This window comes from Pleurodeles waltl, chromosome 2_2 (assembly GCF_031143425.1).
Source record: "Pleurodeles waltl isolate 20211129_DDA chromosome 2_2, aPleWal1.hap1.20221129, whole genome shotgun sequence".
Classification (NCBI taxonomy): Eukaryota; Metazoa; Chordata; class Amphibia; order Caudata; family Salamandridae; genus Pleurodeles; species Pleurodeles waltl.
The window spans coordinates 1,146,122,397-1,146,143,470 of NC_090439.1; the positions used below are offsets into that span (position 1 = coordinate 1,146,122,397).

The 21,074-nt window shown below is 44.2% G+C and overlaps 1 protein-coding gene across 1 annotated transcript in view; it reads left to right on the top strand.

Annotated features, from left to right (window-relative positions):
* LOC138274879 (glutathione synthetase-like) overlaps window positions 1–21,074 on the top strand; it is a 169,481-nt gene that overhangs the window by 21,530 nt on the left and 126,877 nt on the right. The window contains exon 2 of the mRNA XM_069219022.1: window positions 14,327–14,472. Coding sequence (XP_069075123.1) covers window positions 14,327–14,472 — 146 coding nt within the window. The remainder of the gene's footprint in view (window positions 1–14,326; window positions 14,473–21,074) is intronic.

The window sequence follows — 21,074 nt, forward strand, 5'->3', positions numbered from 1 at the left end:
ATGAGACTGGGTAGAGGAAGTTGGAGGGGGGAGGCTGGACACAGGGACAATGGCTGCCATCAGTGTGGAGGCCAGAGCCTGAAATGCTCTCTGTTGGGCCACCACGCCATAGTGAATGCCCTCCAGGTATGCATTTGTTTGTTGCAAATGCCTCTCGACAGCCTGGATGGCATTCAGAATGGTTGACTGCCCAACAATGAGGGATCTCAGGAGGTCAATAGCCTCCTCACTGAGGGCAGCAGGGCTGACTGGGGCTGGGGCTGAGGTGCCTGGGGCGAAGGAGATGCCCACCCTCCTGGCTGAGGGCCTCTGGGAGGGCGGTGCTGGTAGGGGGGGTGGCGGCTGTACCTGTTGTTGGGGTGGGCACAGAGGTGTCCGCCACTGCCAGGAAGCTTTCATCAGAGGAGGAGTCGCTGTCTTTGGTTTTTCCTCCTGTCCCCGTCGTGGTGCTCCCCTCGCCCTCCGACCTACTGGTGCCCTCACCGTCAGTGGATTCGGCCTCCAGGCCCATGTGGGATGCAGATACCTCCATCGCCGGTGCCTCTGCTCCTCACCAGATGATGCTAATGCACACAAGGACAGGGTGACAAAACAAAGAGGGGGGGAAGAGACAGAGGATACACTTGATCAATGCCAGCAACACCACTACAGTTGGCGTACACAACACACAGGGAGCAGCCCTATGCACTAGGCTATGCACTACCAGCTACTAAGATAGTCACCAGTCCATGGGGTACAATGCCTAACGCCATTAGCTGCACACCTGAAACCCACAGGACCCTGCCCAGTAGTAAATGCCCACTAACACTATTGGGGTAGGAGTGCTTCAGAGCCTGGCCAACAAGGGACCTACCCTGCCATCTTCGACCTGGCCTAGGGGCACTCATAGCCCATATCCCCCACCCAGGTACCTCTTAATGGACGCAAAGTCATGATTCAGAATCTGTACTCACCCCCTTGTGGCTGCTGTGATGCCTTCAAGTGCACATCCAACTTCGGATAGGCACCCCTTCCTCGTTTGGAGGCCAGCCCCAGCTGGGCCTCTGCCGTCTTCTTTGCCCACCGGCACAGGTCCTCCAACCTTTTGCGGCAGTGGGTCCTCCGCCTGGCAAAGACCCGCAGGGTCCGCAACTCCTTGGTGATGGCTCGCCAAATACCCTTTTTCTGGTGGGCGCTGACCTGCATGGAAAAAACAGCAGAAAAGTGAATTAGTCAACCGTCCGGACCGTCACACTCATGGCCCACCATATCCCTCTCATCTCCTGACACACATACGTTGAACACCTTACATGCAGCACTTTGGCCAGGATGCTTCTGCCCCCCCCCACATGTGGCTTATACACACAGCAATCCATACATCTATCGCCCACGCATCATGCTCACAGTTTACTCACCTGTTTGTCTGGAGGACAGTAGAGTAACGTGTACTGGGGTAGGACCCCATCCACCAGTTTCTCCGACTCCTCTGTAGTGAAGGCAGGGGCCCTTTCCCCAGACACATGAGCCATTGTCGCTTCCAGACACAGGTCACAGCAGCACTTGCAGTGTAGGTCCTCTCCTGTTGAAGGTCAGGTAGCAAGTGAGTAAACTGACAGAAAATGGCGGTGATGTCCACAGCGGTGCGTACCGTCACCGCCGGAGTACATGGTCGTTGGCTCCTGGAACCCATAGGGCCCAATGATAACCAATGCGAAGTTGCGTGGCGGTCTTCGACCGCCTACCGTGACGGCACACACCGCCAGAAGAATTACCTCATTTCCACTTCTCCCTCCTCACAGGTCAGGCAGCTGCCATTTCAGGGGGGCACAGGGCATGGCACCTAACTGCATCACAGCAGACATTGGCACAGCAACTGATTGTCAGATTCACATCTTGTTTCTGTAAAGTAAACAAATCATCATTAGTGGAATAGATGTATGAATATGACCCTCTGCTCACCATTTTCTTCCATAGGCTTCAACCGCTGAGGCTGAATATGAGATGGCGGCATCCTCCGGTGTACAGACCCCTGGTGGACCTTGCGACAATGGAGGACAAACACATTATCATAACCTGCAGACTTGATCGTGCCACAATCCTAGAACTGTGTGCCCAATTGGAGCCAGACCTGATGTCAGCTATCCGCAAGCACACAGGTATCCCCCCTCTAGTGCAGGTCCTGTTAGTGCTCCATTTCCTGGCAAGTGGTTCCTTCCAAACAACAGTGGCCATGGCATCAGGGATGTCCCAGCCAATGCTCTTCAACGTGTTGACCAGAGTGTTGTCAGCCCTGCTGAAACACATGCGCAGCTACATCGTGTTCCCCCAGGTGGATGATTTGGCCACAGTGAAAGCTGACTTTTATGCCCTGGGACATATCCCTAACATAATTGGTGCCATTGATGGTACACATGTGGCATTCCCCCCACCCCCGGAGAAATGAACAGGTTTTCAGGAATAGAAAAAGCTATCACTCTATGAATGTGAAGATGGTTTGTTTGGCGGACCAGTACATCTCCCATGTGAATGCCAAATATCCTGGCTCTGTGTATGATGCCTTTATCTTGAGGAATAGCAGCATCCTATATGTGATGGGCCAACTCCAGAGGCACCGGGTGTGGCTAATAGGTGAGCCCAAGGTCCCCACACAGTACGAGTAGGTGTCTGGGTATGGGGTTGTCCCTAAGGGTTAGTGTGTGTCTAACAGTTGTCCCTCAATATTTGCAAGTGACTGGTTACCCCATCCTCTCATGGCTACTGACCCCAGTGAGAAATGCCAGGACAAGGGCAGAGGAACGTTACAATGAGGCACATGGGCGTACAAGGAGGATTATTGAAAGGACCTTCAGCTTCCTGAAGGCCAGGTTCCAGAGCCCCTTGTACCACTCGCCCAAGAAGGTGTGCCAGATCATCGTTGCATGTTGCATGTTGCACAACCTGGCCTTGAGACGCCAGGTGCCTTTTCTGCAGGAGGATGTGCCTGGAGATGGTTTTGTGGCAGCGGTGGAGCCTGTGGACAGTGAGGAAGAGGAGGCAGAGGAAGAAGATGTTGACAACAGAAGCAATTCAGCAGTACTTCCATTGACACACAGGTAAGAGACTGTAAGTTCCCTCAACTTTTCAGTTTTCTGTTGGACATTGTACATGGCAGCCTGTTCCCTATGTCTATGGCCACTGACTGTACCCTTTGGAATCTCTATTTTCAGATCTCTGTGACCCACTCTGGCTCATGCTATGTGTACTGCTGCCCACCAAAGGTCATTCAAAAGTATGTTTCACTGTACATTTGACAGACTTGTGATTAGTATTTGTTCCAAGGGTGTTTATTTAAGTGCTCATAAGTAGAGGGGGATGTGCAATGGGCTGGGCTGATGGTGGAGGAAAGTCCATGGTAGAGTCCAGTCTCTTGGTATCACAGGTGCATTGTCCAATGAGGCATAGGAAGGGGAGTAATGGCATTTGCCCCCAGGATGTTGGAGAGCGCCTCGTGGAGAGTTGGTTCCCTGGGCCTGTCTTCTCCCTGTCGCACAGCAGTCCTCCCAGTTTCCCTGTTGTCCTGTGCCTATGTCCCCTGAACGGTGTGCCCACTGCCACTGACCCCCAGGTCCCCGATTGTCCTGTGTTTGTGGGGTTGCCTGGGGTCCCTCTAGTGTTGGACACACTGCTGATTGACGTGTCCTGGGGACAGTGGCATGGGCCCGCTGGGTGGGTGCTGTGCTGGTGTTTCCTGAGGGGAGAGGCTCTGTGGTGGGTTGAGACTGTGGCAGGGGAACCGACTGTCCAGAGATCCCTGATGGGCCAGGTTGGTCATTGTGATCCAGGCATGCAGAGCTGCTGTCGTCACTGTGGGCCTCTTCAGAGGGGGGGGACTGGATGTAGCTGGCACCTCCTCTCCGGTGACGTTGAGTATGGGTCCTGTGGGGATGCAAATGCAGTGTTAGTGTATCTGCGTGTGCCATCTTGTGCATGGGTGTGTTTCCCTGTATGATTGTGATTTCCCTGTCAGCTTGTCCTTGTGTGAGATTTTTGATTTTGTGGGCTGGGTGAGTCTCTCGACTGGGCATGATGTGGTGATGGGTGTCCATGCAGGTTTGTGTTGGGGGTCCATGCATTGGTGTTACATGCAGGGTTTGGTATGGGGATGGGTGGGTTGTTATGATGCGGTATGTGTGAGGTGGTGGAGTGATGAGGGTGAGGGTAGGGGTAGGAGTTTGTGATGGCATGCAGGTAGGGTGGGGGGATAAAGTAGTAAAGATTTGACTTTCCAGAGTCCAGTCCTCCTGCTACTTCTGCAAGGGTCCTGCAAGGCCCCTAGGATGCATTATTGCCAAGACTTGGTATTGGGATGGGTGGGTTGTTATGATGGGGTATGTGTGAGGTGGTGGAGTGATGAGGGTGAGGGTAGGGGTAGGAGTTTGTGATGGCATGCAGGTAGGGTGGGGGGATAAAGTAGTAAAGATTTGACTTTACAGAGTCCAGTCCTCCTGCTACTTCTGCAAGGGTCCTGCGAGGCCCTCAGGATGCATTATTGCCAAGACTTGCTCCTCCCATGTTTTTAGTTGTGGGGGAGGAGGTGGGGGTCCACCGGCAGTCCTCTGTACCGCTATCTGGTGTCTTGCAACCACGGAACGCACCTTCCCCCGTAGGTCGTTCCACCTCTTCCTGATGTCGTTCCTTGTTCTTGGATGCTGTCCCACGGCGTTGACCCTGTCCACGACTCGCCACCATAGCTCCATCTTCCTAGCAATGGACGTCTTCTGCACCTTTGATCCGAATAGCTGTGGCTCTACCCGGAAGATTTCCTCCACCATGACCCTTAGCTCCTCCTCTGAACACCTGGGGTGTCTTTGGGGTGCCATGGATGTGGTGTGAGTGATATGTGTGAGGATGTGTGGGGTGATGTGTGGGGTGATGTGTTGGGGTGCATGCTGTGATGTGCGTGGATGGTGTATGGGTGAAGGTGTTCTGTGGCTCAGATTGAGTGGGTGCTCCTGGCTTCTGTCTCTCTCTGTTGGCAATCTTTCTTTTTGTTGAAAGGTTTGTGGGTAATGTGGGTGTGTGTTTTATAGTGGTGTGAGTGTGTGGGTGTGGTGTATGTATATGTGTCAGGTGTGTGTAGTTTGAATTGTCCAATGTGGTGCAGTTTTGTATGTGTGTGTGGTGATTTTGAGTGCGTGTACTGCCAATGATTTACCGCGGTTGAAAGACCGCTGCAGTGATTTGTGGGTCGTGATACTGTGGGCATATTCCAGTTGGCGTAACAGTGTGGGTTTTGGTACCACCAATTTATCACTGACCTTTGGTGTGGCAGACTTGTGTGGGTGTCTGTATTGTGGCGAATTTCTCAGTGTGGGTCATAATACCTGTAGCGGAATACCGCCGCCGTCATAGTATGTTGCCGGCCGTCAGCACGGCGGTATGCAGCATTTACCACCAGGGTTGTAATGAGGGCCATAATCTCATACTGCCATTGGATTTCCAAGCCACTACCACATGGACTAACCATTTTGTACCTTCCACTTCTTCAATAACTGTCTGAGCCTTAAAGGGGTCATTACGACATCAGCGGTCTTTTAAAAAAACCGCTGAGGCCGCGGTAGACAGAATACCGCCATTGCTGGCGGTATTTCTGTCTCCCTATTATGACATTTCCTCTGGGCCAGCGGACGGTAACAGTGTTACCGTCTGCTGGCCCAGCGGAAATGTCACATCAACATTGCAGCCGGCTCGTAATAGAGCCGGCGGCAATGCTGATGTGCAGCGGGTGCAGTAGCACCCGTCGCACATTTCACTGCCCGAAATTCGGGCAGTGAAATTTGCGACGGGGCTATGCCTGGGGGCCCCTGCACTGCCCATGCCAAATGCATGGGCAGTGAATGGGCCCCCAGGGGCACCCCAAGTCCCCTTACCGCCAGCCTTTCCATGGCGGTGTGTACCGCCATGGACAGGCCAGCGGTCGGGGACTCATAATCCCCAGGGCAGCGGTGCTTGCACCGCTGCCCTGGGGATTATGACCGCCAGGCGGAATCCTGGCGGGAAAGTGGAGGGGCCGGCGGTATGGCAATTCCGCCACGGTCATAATTGCTGACGGAACACCGCCAGCCTGTTGGCGGTGTTACCGCAAACATACCGCCGGCCGCCAGGGTCGTAATGACCCCCTAAGTCTTTCTAATTCAGTGGCCATTTCTTGTTTTATTACTATGGGAACATTGCACGCTATACTGCAAGAGTGTTGCATATATGTAGTATGTTTGTAACCTCTCATACAACCTAATTCACTTCTAAAAACTCTTGGAAATTTGTTTCTCAGGTTATCCTGAAGAGTTATATCCAATTTTTCATTGTCAATTGTACTGACATTAACATCTCTTTTCAAAATGATAGGTGGAGAACAATTATGATCTAACATCACACCCATATCCTTTTGATGTAACCAGCTTATTATACTGTCACCTTCTTTGAAACATATACCTTTCCAGTAATGTGTTGTTTCTCATATTCAATGAAACCTACAAAATATCCTGTAATGCAATGGGTTCCCCACCACACGCACAAGGTCTGATGTCAGGTTTAAATAGTCTTACTTTCCCTTTTAATTTGTCTTCATAGAATTTGTTTGCAACAAAAGAATTTTTTTGCCCCAGAGTCAAATAGAACCTTAGGCCCTCATTACAAGGCTGGCGGTCATGAGACCACCAGACTCGCCGTGGTAGTCCTTCCGCCGCAGAGCCGGCGGTAAGGACAGCCACATTACGAGTTGTGGGGCTTGGCAGACGCCAAGCCTCCACAACTCCGCCTGGCATGCTGGTGAAGTGGCACCACCGCGGGCAGCGGTGAGCACATTCAACTCGGCGGCAGGCATGAGCCTGCCTGCTGGATTTCAAGGCTGCAAACCACCAGGCTTTCCGTGGCAGTCACCCTGCCACCAAAACCCTGGCGGTCACTCACCCGGGACAGGAATCTCCATTCCTGTCGCCGGCACACACATGTACACATGTCCCCACACATGCACACATCCCCCCACCAATCCACACACTCACAAACACCCCCCACCCCTTCACACAGGCATGCATTCACATACACACCCAGTCAGCATACATCCACACAGACACCCCCATCCACGCGTAAACATGCACTTAGACACACCCAGTCACTCACAAACATGCACTCAGACACCCCCACTCACTCACATTCATCCACACAGACACCCCATACACGTGCACATACAGGCACACACACATTCACTCTCATACACGCACGCATTCACCACCCCCCTCCGCAGACACGCACCAACACACACAGACCCCACTCCCCTTTTGGACACCCTTCTCTGTTGAAGAGTACGTGCGGGAGGGGATGGGTACTGGCGGTCTTGCATCGCTAGCACCACCACACCAGCAGGACTCCGCCAAGCCTTATTACGGCTTGTAATACGGCGGGCGGAGTCTTGCTGCCGTGGCGGTGCTGGTGATGCACCCACCACTTCTGAGTCAGACTTCCACCTGAATTCCGCGCATTGCAGTCGTAGTGAGGCCCTTTGTCTTCTTTCCCTCTACCTCACTGAAATCTAGATAAGCTGCTTCACTACTGTTTCTGACTTGCAAAATTATTTGACCAATTCTAACCCGGAAATTTCTTAATTTTCATTGTCACTTAGATCCACCTCATTCGATGTTTGTTTCATTTTCCTTAGTGTGCAGGGTGCTGAGAAATATCCTTCCTTTTTACAATATGAACAAAACCCCTTTTTCGCTGGACAATTCTTGTCATTGGCAAAATGTCCTTCTTTATCACATCTGAAACACTTCCTAGTTGTCCCTTTCTTTTTCTCTGTCTTTATTAAAGACCTTTGATCATTTACTTTTTTCTTCTTTGACCATTTGTACCTCCTGGCTGATATCTCTCTTCCCTTTATTGGTGGCTTTCTTCATTACCTCTACACATTCTAAAGAATGTTCAATTTTCTTGGCCACATTTAAAACTTCCTCTAAAGTCAGTTCATCTTGTAAGAAAAGTTCATCACTGACTTTCTCAATATTGCACCCTAGAATACATAGACCCCTCCTTCTCTCATCAAGGAGATAGCCAAACTTACAAGTGGAGGCTAAGCGTCACAGATCAGTGACAGTTCTCTATTGACTCATATTCATTTTGTACCCTCTTTCCAAAGTAATGACTCTCAAGAATGGTGCTCACTTTTGGCTCATAGTGTAGGTCTATCTTTTTGCTTCACTGTCTTTCACATCAGGAACATTATCAAAAACCTCCTGTCCTTCTGCCCCAAGATAGTGAAGTCAAAGTGCTGTTCTCCTTTCCACAATCAATGAGGTGTCACATACCCAGAGTATCTTTCAAAAACTTTTTTCCGCTTTCTCCACTTTATAGGTGGATAACCAGGGTTTGCTAAAAAAAATGGAGGTGCTTTGACATTTTGCATCACAGAATTGGAAGATAACAAGTTATAGATTGTATTAAATCTTAATAAGGAAATGCTACATATATATTTTATCCTTATTTAAATAGTAAACTTATTTGTATGTTAAAAAATTGTAACCTTAAAAATTTTATTCTTTTAAAATAGTCCATTAAAAATTAAGGCTGGCCTGTCTCCGTAAAATGTAAACAGGCAGATGAAGGTCTGCCTGTCACCAATTGAAAAGGAGACAAAAGATTCCCACAATGTTTTAATGCATGCTTGTCGCCGTGTTGCAAGGTTCACATGCTATTGTTTCTGTACGGAAACAGGTTCTTACACGTTCCAATGTGTTCTTGACACCGTGTTAAAATAAGCCGGTGTCTCTGTGTGAAAACACCCACACTAGGATCATTGCCGATTACATGCCTCAATGAGTGCCTGCCTGTCACCGTGCCGAAATAAGTGAAGGAGACAGGTTCACAAGCTGTGTGAAAGCACGCACACTGAGATCTCTGCAGTTCACAGAAACAGTGAAGATTTCTTGATAGTGCGCCTTCATGTCGAAAAAAAAACAGTGAGTCGTGGGAAGGTTCGTTGATAGTGTGACTTCATGCGGAAAAGAAACCGGTGAAACAGTGTGAGTCTTTGGGTATAATATATACCATTTGAAATGCTGCAATGTTTAGGTAATGAAAGAAAAAAAAATAAAAGTAGTATACCACTGTCATCTACTAACGCAATAGTAATTTCAAAAGTTTTTTTTTAGTCTTCCTTAATAAAGGGTGATGTTGGGTGGTTCCTGTAAAATTTCTCCTGTTCTCCTGTAGTTTTTGCTCATCACCAGTGTGGGATTCCATTCCACATGTAAATCCAAGCACCACAATGTAGTATAAACTCTGTTTATTTAAACAAACTCAAGAAGTAATGAGTAGAGTAAAACATCCCAGCCATCTTGCTTCCACCCATCCAGACTACTCTTTACATTCTAGAATAGACTTACATTATGCCATGGTTACCTAACTTTCAACCATGCCCTAGATACACAGAATAGTTATCACACACCAGCTTACTATGCATTGTTTGCTCTGTTTAGGTGGTACCATGTTAGGAGTCATGCTAACAATAGACAGCACCAGAGTCATATAAGAAGCCTAAGTCTAGTCTGAAACCTAACAGTTGTGTTGCTACCTGTCTTTATTGTGTTGTTAACGCGTCCCTCTATGATAATTTCTTACACATTAGGACTCGCTTTAGGCCAATGAATCTTTTGGCCCAGTTGAGAGACACCTTAGGACGAGATAGCTAATCAATATGTCAATCAATACGTCAATAATGTCATCAATATTTATTACCACAATGCATTTCACTTTAGTCAAAGTCTTTAATCAACTCAAGACGCTTCCATGACCTTGCAGTCATGAATAACCACACCAGTTTAGTAGAATTTTATGAAGTTTATTCCCTATTGATTACAATTCTAAAAGCATGTGGGTTAATCTCAAAACCAAAACACTCAATAACATTGTCATAATTTGGCAACTTGAATAAGACTTAAACAACGCAAGGAACGCAATTATTAGAACATAACACAGCGTCAACATAGGTCAACTTTAGCAGAGTGTCATCAGTGCGTCAGTTCAACAAAGCATAGATTCCGTCATTTGTCTATTTGCGTCAGGGTAATGAACCCCTATCCTAACCACTGATTAGCATTGTCATGTTGGGCTTCATGCAAAACAATTTAGAACACCAATTTGGAAAACATCTAACTATGGTCCATGTCAAAAGTAAGCAGTTGGTACCTAGAAAGGAAAAGCAAACAGACAAATCACAATTTCATTGTCATAGTTACCCTCCAAGGTTTAGGTCAGCACTCAGCTTCAGTCTTCCAACAGCATTTCCTAAACCAATCTAAATGGCTCCCCGTGTCATGGGTTTTTATCCCTTTTTTGTTGTACATTCCCCTAAAACTTAATTGGTCAAATGTTATACCCCACCATCTTTAGCCAATTAGAAAACGGGTTATGTCATTAATCTTTCACCCCACATTAGTTCACAGATATTTTATTGGTCCATATGATTGACGTCTTCGGAGGTAGCATGTCCGGTATGATTTCAACCTTCTGTAATTCTTTGCACATCTTTTGGTCAGTAGCTCCATTGTCTTCATCGGTTTGAACGATCTTGTACATTACATTAATCTACACTGTTGCATTTTGGCTAAACATTTCTACAAGCAATATGAATTTCATGAGAACAGATCTACTATGGTTACATTCAGCTTCTAGTTTGAAGAAAACAAGAGGTCATGTCCTTTTGCGAGTCAGCACACTGCACGTTAGGAAAAATACATTTAATATGAGAGCCAGGCAGCTAAGCTTCGGCTCATGCTAACTTAAGGCCTACAAAATTTATTAACACAATTTCAATAACGTAATCATTATTAATTAGTATAAAACTTGTTAAATTACAATAATTCATAAACATTAGTCATTTTTTTAGTCCACGTATACATTGGCGGCCAGTCCCCGTGGTCACATTTCAAGTGCACGTTTAAGCAAAAATACATTACTACAATTTCTATGCAGCATTATCACACATTAATTCATAAACGTTTCATGTTAATATAGATTATGTAAACTACACTCTCTCAGTGTCTTGCTTGACAATATTTGGGCACAAGTCAGAAAGCAGCTAGCCTGGTTGTAACTAGCCTTTCTTCCTGCTACCAGCCACACGATCTTGGGAAGGACAGAAAAGCCTGGAAAACATTTCTGTCAGACAAGTGTTTAGCCATTTGAGAAAAGCTCAACTTTTGCTTAGCTCTGGCTTTCTCCCAATGGTTACGTCTGTGGATAAATACTGGCTCCATGAAAAAGGATTTTTTTCTGAACTTTGGAAAGAAGATCCTGACATCATCAGCAAAGAAAGAGAGGTGTTTTTCTAGTAAGGGTTCTTTTTGCTGCTGTCTCCCTCAACAGCTGGAAAGAGGCCACCAATTCTAGAGTTGCTGTGCTTAAAGAGTTGAAAAGTTGAACTTTCGATTGACAGGAGAGGATCATGTCCTGACCAAAAGGGCAAAGAAGAAAGCCCATATGACTGAGATCTTTAATGGAACACGTATTAAAGGAGTGAGGAGGTATGAGTACTGTCCTGGCTAGGAGGTTAGACTGATCCAAGAATCTACACCATAGGCATTGTACCATCCCTGTCCCCAAGGGTTCTCTTATGTGCCCCTAGAGTATATAGATGTCTCACTGGCTTCATTCAGTTGTCCTGGCTCTGGAATATTATGAATGTTTTGCTAGCCCTAACCTTGCTGGCATTGTTATGCTTAAAGTCTTGGTTGGTCATTGACCTGAAAATACCAGTTTTCAGATCCTGCTTTTTAAGGTCTTGTTTTCAATTTGATGGCCTACCAAATACCTTGACCATTATGGGTCTGTTCTAAGAGATGGACCCCTGAAATTTGGGACCCTAGGGGGTCATAACTGAGAGGTCCTCTTGATCTGTAAGCCGGATACCCTTGGAGGGACCAAAAAGCATTTACAGAATTAACTGGTCTCTCTCCTCAGCATTTTGTCCAGTATACCAAATGTATCAGAACTTGGACTATTGCTCCATTAATAATCAGGTGAATATTAATCTGAGTCTGTCAGAACTAGTGCTGTATAATGACATTATTTTTATTTCCAAAATTGATGCAGTCATCTACACCTTTCACCATTTGTTCTGACATGTTCCCATCCTACTTGTTTCTTTCTCAAAAAGTTGCCTTAGTACTTGCAGATTGTGATCTCATGGCTGGACTACTCCATACTACATGCAAGCTGGGCTCACGATTCCAACCTAGACAAGCTCCTTAGGGTTCAGAACTACCCTGCCCAATTTTTGTTTGCTTTTGGTGGCTGACGCTAAAATCAGATTTCGCTCACTACCAGGATTCTGGCACCCTGTGAAGTAGTTCACCTTTTAAAATATTGTGCATAGTTTTTCCAATGGCTGCATCCCTGGCTACTCAATCAATGTCTTCCAGCTCGATCTGCCACCTAGGCACATCAGATCTCTCAGCTTTCCTACACCAAAATATTTGGGTGCAAATTTCACCACATGCAGGGTTCTACTTTTACAAAACCCACATAACATGAGAGCAAGACACTCTTCAATACAAATTCATACCACACACTTGATTAACTGATCTTTGAAACAAAACAGAATAAAACAATTGAAATACGTCAATCTGTCTCCAAGGAGGATTCTTCTTGTGGCCCAGCATCCTAACTCTAGCCATAACAGTCCTGAATTCTCAAAACAAAACAAACCTGAGGCACAGCTTTCAAAATCCTTTTTTAGGTCTGTGCAGCTTTTACTAGAGAACTAAAAAAAAAAATGCAATTTTGACTTTCTGCACTCATCACTACCCCTCACAAGTCTCTAGACCACATCGGGGCTAATTGCAACTTCGGCAGACAGAAAAGCCCATCCGTCGAAGTCCAGACAGGTAGGTCGGGCTCCCCACCAGGCCCATTATAAGTTTCTGATCATTGGCCCAGCGAGAAACGGCCTACAGCATTGTCTCCAGCTCATAATAGAGCCAGCAGCAATGATGTAGTGCGTAGACAGTGAAGATTGTGACAGAGCTGGCCAGGGGGGCCCCTGCGCTGCCCATGCCAAGTGCATGGGCAGTGCAGGGGCCCCCTGGTGTACCCTGCACCCCGTCTCCGGCAGCCTTTTCATGGCAGGTTTACTCCCATGAAACCGCTGGCGGAGAAGGGAGTTGTAATTCTCAGGGCAGCGCTGCTGGCAGTGCTGCCCTGGAGGATTAGGACCGCCAACACCGCCAGATCATCATGTCGATGAAAACTGGCGGTGCTTGGGGCCCAACTCCGGCGGTAGCGCCGCGGTCGTAATGTGGAGGTCGGACCGCCGCATTGGCACCAGGGTAGTAATGAGACTCCTAGTGTCCAACTTAAGGACCTTCGACTTCAAGGACACAGACACTTGAAACTATGTTAAGATCGCCATTCATTGGTCATAGTTCACTAATCTGGTATGATTCACCTAACCACCTTAAGAGATTTTCCAAACTTTGACTGTTTTTTATCAGCAACCACACTGCTGAAAACTTTGATCCAGCCCCCTACTACAAACATACCCTGCTGAGGGATACCTCTCCAAGCAGCACATGGCCATCAGCGACCAATATCAATGCCATGTCTCTGACATTGCTTAGGAAGCAGTTGCTTCTGCTCTAATTGCAGATAAACATGGCTTTGGTTTAAGAATGGTGACATCATACGCAACTTAGTCCGTTCAGTAGTGGCTTTGATGCATTTCTATGCATTTGCACCAGCATTGGACCTAAAGATGAAGGATACAATAATCGGTTTGTCCGTCTGATACTTCCTGAGCTCTCTTCATCAATAATCGCTGCAATATGTCTATGATGTCTAATGGAGGTACCACTAGGTGCTGTAAGTTAAGTTAAGAAATAGTCAGTCTACCTACCTCTTTACTCAAACAGCTTAAGCCATTGCTAATAACAAGTCCTATGCACCCAGTGAGCAGATTGCATCTGTTTGTGTAGTCTCATCCAGTACTGGACAGTGTTTGTCTAAAATATTGATTTACTAAATTATTTTATTTTGTGACTAATGCTTCTCCTACTTTTTCATCCTCCATTATGTTATGTTTATAAGGGTCATTCTATAATCTTTTCTTGTATTTTATCACACTATAGCTCTTATGCACAAACACATTTCCCTCTAGACACAGAAAGGTTAAAGCTCTTTGATACATCCGACCATACATTGTTCCAAGTATGTGTTGATCAGAGAAAACATTAATTATCATTTGATTTTGCAGTGATGTGTTCATTAACACCTCAAGTATCGGCAAAGAAAACAATTGTTTCTCGATTTCTCTCCTTAGGTGGTGAACTACTATCCATTTGCGTTGCTTCCCTCTCCAGCGCCCAAAGCTCTTTTCCATCAAGCCAGGGCTGTGCATCAAGATTTTAACCTGCTTGTGGATCTAGTTAGCCAGGATCATGTTTTTCTAGAAGATGCCCTGTCAAGGTAACAACATAAATACTTTGTTTCTTGTAGGTATGAGCACTCCCAGTGCCTGTGTTGATTTTTATTTAGCTATTTATTTGTGGGTTTGTAACCCCTTAAATGTTGAAGCTTTTTCATCCCATTGCTGAGCCCTTTTTTGCCAATTTGGGGCACTTTGCACTTAGGTCTCTGTAACATTTTTTTCCCTTAAGACATCCACTCCAAGTTTGTAACCATTTTTTTTGCAAAATCATGGGGATTCTAGTACCCAGGGTTTGTGGATTTCCCTGGAGGGGATCAAGAAAATATTCAAAATAAAACCAAAATTTGAGTTATTTGGGAAAAATAGGAAAAAAGTGCTCTGTGAAAAAGTGTCTACTTTTTTCCTAAAAATGGCATCAACAAGAGGTTTGCTGTCATAATCTGCCCAGCTTTCAGGAACATGCCATGCTATATGTGAAAAACAATTTTTTAGCACAGTTTTGGCATTTACCTAAGAGTTAACAATTTATTCTGATTTTTTGTATACTTTTAACCTACTTTCAGTTTGTGATTGACACCGATGTGAAACCCATGGGTGACCTGGAAAGCTATAGATTTGTGAAAAGTATACAACATTGTAAATTTAACAAGCGTTCATTTCTGTAGATCCCTTACGGTCTTCTCGAAGAAATTAAGGTCCTAGTTATGAGTCTGGCGATCTTAAGACTGCCAGACTCGGGGTGGTGGTCGGACTGCTGCACTCCTGACGGTCCAATCAACAGATTACGACTGTGAAGGATGGATCACCAGTGGACCACCGCCACCACAAGGATCATGGTTCCCGATTGGGTGGCGGCAGTTGACGTTGTGATCAGCCATGGCAGCACTGAGTTCAGTGCTGCTGTGCTGACCAGAAGTCTTCTTTCTGCCAGCCTTCCTATGGCAGGGACTCCGCATGAAAAGGCTGGCAGAAAGTCAGTGATGTGGCCCCCGGGGGGCCACTGCACTGCCCATGCCAATTGCATGGGCAGTGCCGGGCTCCCCTGCGAGCACCCTGGGAATGTGCAATGTCTGCACTGCAAATAGTGCACATTCTGAGGGTGCTGTTGTGCAATGGCATTGGCCTTTGCTCCCTTAAAGGACCCGAGGCCAATGCCTTGGCACTGGTTCTGCCGTGCTAACCGGCAGAAAATCATAATACGATGTTTCCGCTGGTCAGCCTATTTGAAACATCGTAATACAACTGGGGAAAAGGCTGCTGGTAAGACAGCAGCCTCCCCCCGCTGTTGTGGTGGTTGGCTCAGTCCAACCTCCAAAGTCGTTATCAGGACCAACTGTTGAAATAAAACAAATAAAAACATTGAAAATGAGTAGGACAATTGTCTATAGGTGACAACGTTTTCATCTGTAACTTCTTGCAGTGATGGCCAATGTTCCCTCTAATTTGTTTCCACTGTGTGCGGCAGTGTGCGGTCTCTGTGCGCTGCAGCCAAGGATACGTGCGCCAAGAAATTGAACATTCACGCGCGCGCAGCGCATAACTAGCCAAGATCTTTGGCATTAGCCTCTCCATACCACTAAAGCAAAAAAGGGATATCATTGCTCCATGCAATAGGGCATCAAGGCAGTTTTGTGACCTGGTTGCACACCCCAAGGACATGACCTGTTAAGTGCCACCTACACCCCAGTTAGAGAAAACAGAAATCAGGAGGTTGAACCATTATGAAACTTTAATGAATACTCTCAGAGTGCTGCAGAGGACCCCGCACATCAAATACAGCTAGTTGTACAATTGGTTAACATTTACAGTTTGATGAACACACTGCTGATGAATGCCATGATGCCCCTGCCAAGATACAGGCTGAGAAATGTTCCTACCCCACCCACACACGGACTGTAGGAGAAGCCGCATCAGAGTTTAGACAAGTCAGGTGCCAATGTAAGATGTGTGACATGTTTGTTTTTCTCGCCGGTCCTTGCCATTTTTCCAGTGCTGATAAACTCGGTCTAAATCAACTTTCCCATTTGAGAGGTAAGCCTTTGTCCTCATCAGCATATCTAGGTGACTCTTTTCTAGTCTGTTTCTTAATTTGGACTTGATTGAGTTCATGAGGCTGAATCCTCGTTTGCAGGCTGCACTTGAAGCCTGGAAAGTTGCACAGATATCAACAAGCTGAGATACAACACTATGCTGTGCAGCATTCCGCAGAGTGAAATTCACCATGTCTTGAAAGGTCCTAAACAATCCATTTTTTGTATGCGCTGCCACCACATATTTATAATCTCTGTACTGCCGAACAACATCACCAGGGGTGTCACAATCACCCAGGACCAAGACCTTCTTATACTTCTCAACAAGTCTTTGTACATTCTCAGTCCCAAAATCAAACTGTGATTGTGTTGTTACTGTATGGAAATCAAAGCTTGTCCATTCCTTCAATTCATCTTCTGGGAACCTTCTTTCCATGTGCTCACAAAGAGGTTTAATGAAAGATAACATCGGCTCACTATCATACTCTCGGTCCTCTCTGCACAAAACCATCAGATCTCTTACTGTGTCGCTCCAAAAGACAGTGTCGCCCAAGTACTGTTCCTTTATTTGGGTAATTTTTGCTCTTGCATACTGTACAGCATCAACGGTGGTCAAAGTAGAGGCCTCAAGTTATCTGCTCAGCCACTCGCTATGACTAATCGGATTTATAAGGGTGAGCCATTTTTAGGCCTACTGGCTCGTTCTGGCAAGCGGACAGAAAAAAGTGTTCTGTCCATTCAGACGGTAAATGAGCAATGAAGGTGCCTTTACGTCTTGTTGTTGTCTTGTCACATTTGCTGTGCATGATGCAGGGAGCAACGTTGCAACGTGCGCGCTTGCCAAAGGGGCCTGCGCGACGGGGGAAGGAAATGTGCGCGCGCGCCTTACAGGGAACATTGCCCGCGGCCTTTAAACGCTGTTTTCATTGACTTCAATCCAGATTCAAATATGAGCATTTTCTGCAATAGGAGAGCACCACTATCGCTCTAAAAGGCTTATTTGAGCTGAGAAAGTGATAATGCATATAAACAACTATGAAGTATGACAATGATGGAAAAGTTGATAACAGCACATTTTCTACTGTTCTGAAGTATTTCCTAGCTCATTAACCATTAATTTTCAACATAGATATCACTTGCTCGCTTGTATGCTAAAGTACGGCAAATGATGTTTAAAACACTCCCTGCGGCCTTTAAACGCTGTTTTCATTGACTTCAATCCAGATTCAAATATGAGCATTCCCTGCCTTAGGGGAGCATGGATATCGATCTAAAAGGCTTATTTAGGTTTAGAAAGTGATAACGCATATAAACTACCACAAAGTACAGGAATGGTGGAACAACGTGCGTGCTTGCCAAAGGGGCCTGCGCGATGGGGGAAGGAAAGGTGCGCGCACGCCTTACAGGGAACATTGCCCGCGGCCTTAAACGCTGTTTTCATTGACTTCAATCCAGATTCAAAAATGAGCATTTTCTGCAATAGGAGAGCACGACTATCGATCTAAAAGGCTTATTTGAGCTGAGAAAGTGATAATGCATATAAACAACTATGAAGTATGACAATTATGGAAAAGTTGATAACAGCACATTTTCTACTGTTCTGAAGCATTTCCTAGCTCATTAACCATTAATTTTCAACATAAATATCACTTGCTCGCTTGTATGCTAAAGTATGGCAAATGATGTTTAAAACACTCCCCGCGTCCTTTAAACGCTGTTTTCATTGATTTCAATCCAGATTCAAATATGAGCATTTTCTGCAATAGGAGAGCACGACTATCGCTCTAAAAGGCTTATTTGAGCTGAGAAAGTGATAATGCATATAAACAACTATGAAGTACTACAATGATGGAAAAGTTGATAACAGCACATTTTCTACTGTTCAGAAGCCTTTCCTAGCTCATTAACCATTAATTTTCAACATAAATATCACTTGCTCGCTTGTATGCTAAAGTACACCAAATTATGTTTAAAACACTCCCCGCGGCCTTTAAACGCTGTTTTCATTGACTTCAATCCAGATTCAAATATGAGCATTTTCTGCAATAGGAGAGCACGACTATCGCTCTAAAAGGCTTATTTGAGCTGAGAAAGTGATAATGCATGTAAACAACTATGAAGTACGGCAATGATGGAAAAGTTGATAACAGCACATTTTCTACTGTTCTGAAGCATTTCCTAGCTCATTAGCCATTCATTTTCAACATAAATATCACTTGCTCGCTTGTATGCTAAAGTACGACAAATTATGTTTAAAACACTCCCCGCGGCCTTTAAACGCTGTTTTCATTGACTTCAATCCAGATTCAAATATGAGCATTATCTGCCTTAGGGGAGCACGTATATCGATCAAAAGGCTTATTTAGGCTTAGAAAGTGATAACGCATATAAACTACCACAAAGTACAGGAATGGTGGAACAACGTGCGCGCTTGCCAAAGGGGCCTGCGCGATGGGGGAAGGAAAGGTGCGCGCGCGCCTTACAGGGAACATTGGTGATGGCCAATTTACAAAAGCAATAGTTCATTATTGTTAGCTAGACTCCTCTGGCTGCGAGTATACCTAGTGTTGGAAGGTTGTTCAAGACTCTGAAGTACCCAGAGCCAACAAATGAGCTTCGCCTTACAATGTTTTTTATTGTGTACTGAGTATAGAGCAATGTACAGTATGTGGAATAAAGAGTGAAATAGGGGTATAAAATAAATCTATGTATTTCTGAAATGTACACTAGATGCTGAGTTTAGGAACACTGGTTATTCATACATCTCCAAATTTGTGGGTACCCATAATATCATGGGAATCAGAGGGCATTTTTCAAAAGGACTTTTTTCTTATGGTATTTGACAAAATATCTGATTATAAGTATTGAGACACAGAAATATTGAGTTTGTGATATCATAACACATGACTATCGTCATGTACAAATATCAACTGACAAAAATATTTTTTTTAATTGTCTTTATGTGTTTTATTTCATATATTAATTGTATATGTTATATATTGTTTGTATAATTGTTGATAATATTTTTTAATATAGTTTGTAATTTTAAGTTATTTATAATTATTAATTTATTTGTTAATAGTAGATTATAGTGTTGTATTCAGTATAATTGTTTACTAATTAATTTTCAATTTATTAATTGTTTAGTTGATACTTATGTAACATTTTTAATTATATTTTTTTATTTATATTTTAGGTGTGGGTTTGTCGTGGTATAGGGTGGGAGGTTAATTAAGCAATAATTGATTAATAATTATTAATGTATTGCTAATTATTTAATTGACAATTAATTTTGTAGATTGTTTAATTATATTTTTTAAATTATATATTAGGTGCGGTTTGGTGAGTTTGTAGGGGTGGCAAGTTAATTAAGTAATCTTTGATTATTACTTAGTTATTAATTTATTATAAATTATTTTATTGATTGATAATTGTGTAAATGTTGTGATTATTACATTTTGTAAGTAATGTTTTACATGTGGGTTGCTGGGTTAGTAGGGGTATGGGGTGGGAAGTTTATTAAGTGATAATTAACTATTAATATGTTATAAAATATTTAATTTACTGTTAAATATCTAAATTCTATAGCTATTATATTTTAGGTGTGGGCTGTTGCATTTGTAGGGGTATGGGGTGGGAAGTTAAAGCAATAATTAATTTCCAATTAATTATTAATGTATAATAACATATTTAATTGGTTTATAATCATCTAAATTGTTTAATAGTTATACTTACATTTTTTTACATTAAATATTAGGTGTGGGCCATTGTGTTTGTAGGAGAAAAGGGTGGGAAGTTAACAATTAATTATTCATGTATTAATAATTATTGTATTGATTACTTACTGTGTTAATTGTGTTATACATTTCGGTTTTAATTATATTTTAAGTGTGGGCTGCTAAGTATGTGGGAGTATAATGTGGGAATTTAAGTAACTAACAAATTAATAACATTTTAAATGTAATACTATTTTTAATTTTTTTAAATAATTATGTAACTGGTTATGCTGTAATTGTTTTTAAATATATATGCATAATTTATATATTTAGAGTTTTATAGTTTTGGTCAGCTAATAGGGTTATTAAATATATTATGTGTTTGAAGTGACGTACTCGCTCTGCTGCTGTACAGAGTGACGTGGTGATTGTAAATATTACCCCTCCGTAGACCAACGCTTTCCCTATTGCTGTACACACTTGAGTGGGAATAGTAAATGTAGCCCCTCCAACATGCTGTGCTTTCTCTACTGTTGCACTGACTGGAGTTGAAATAGTAAGTCTTACCTCTCCGAAGTCCAACGCATTTCCTACTGTAGAGTAGACTGGAGTGGGAACAGTACATTTTATTCCTCCGATTCCCAACACTTTCCCTACTGTTGCGCAGACTGGAAAGAAAATGTCAGTGATGTCATCAGTAATGCCATTTGAGATGTAATCAGTAATGTCACTGGCCATGTCATGAGTGATGTAATATGTGAGGTCATAATTAGTGCGTTGCAGGGGCGTAAGTTACAGTTAAGGGTGGTACCTATTTTGAATTTCTAAGGCTTATTTATTCTATTTCCAAACTGTAACGTCCCTGTAACCTTTACTTTTTTAGTGAATTTCTAA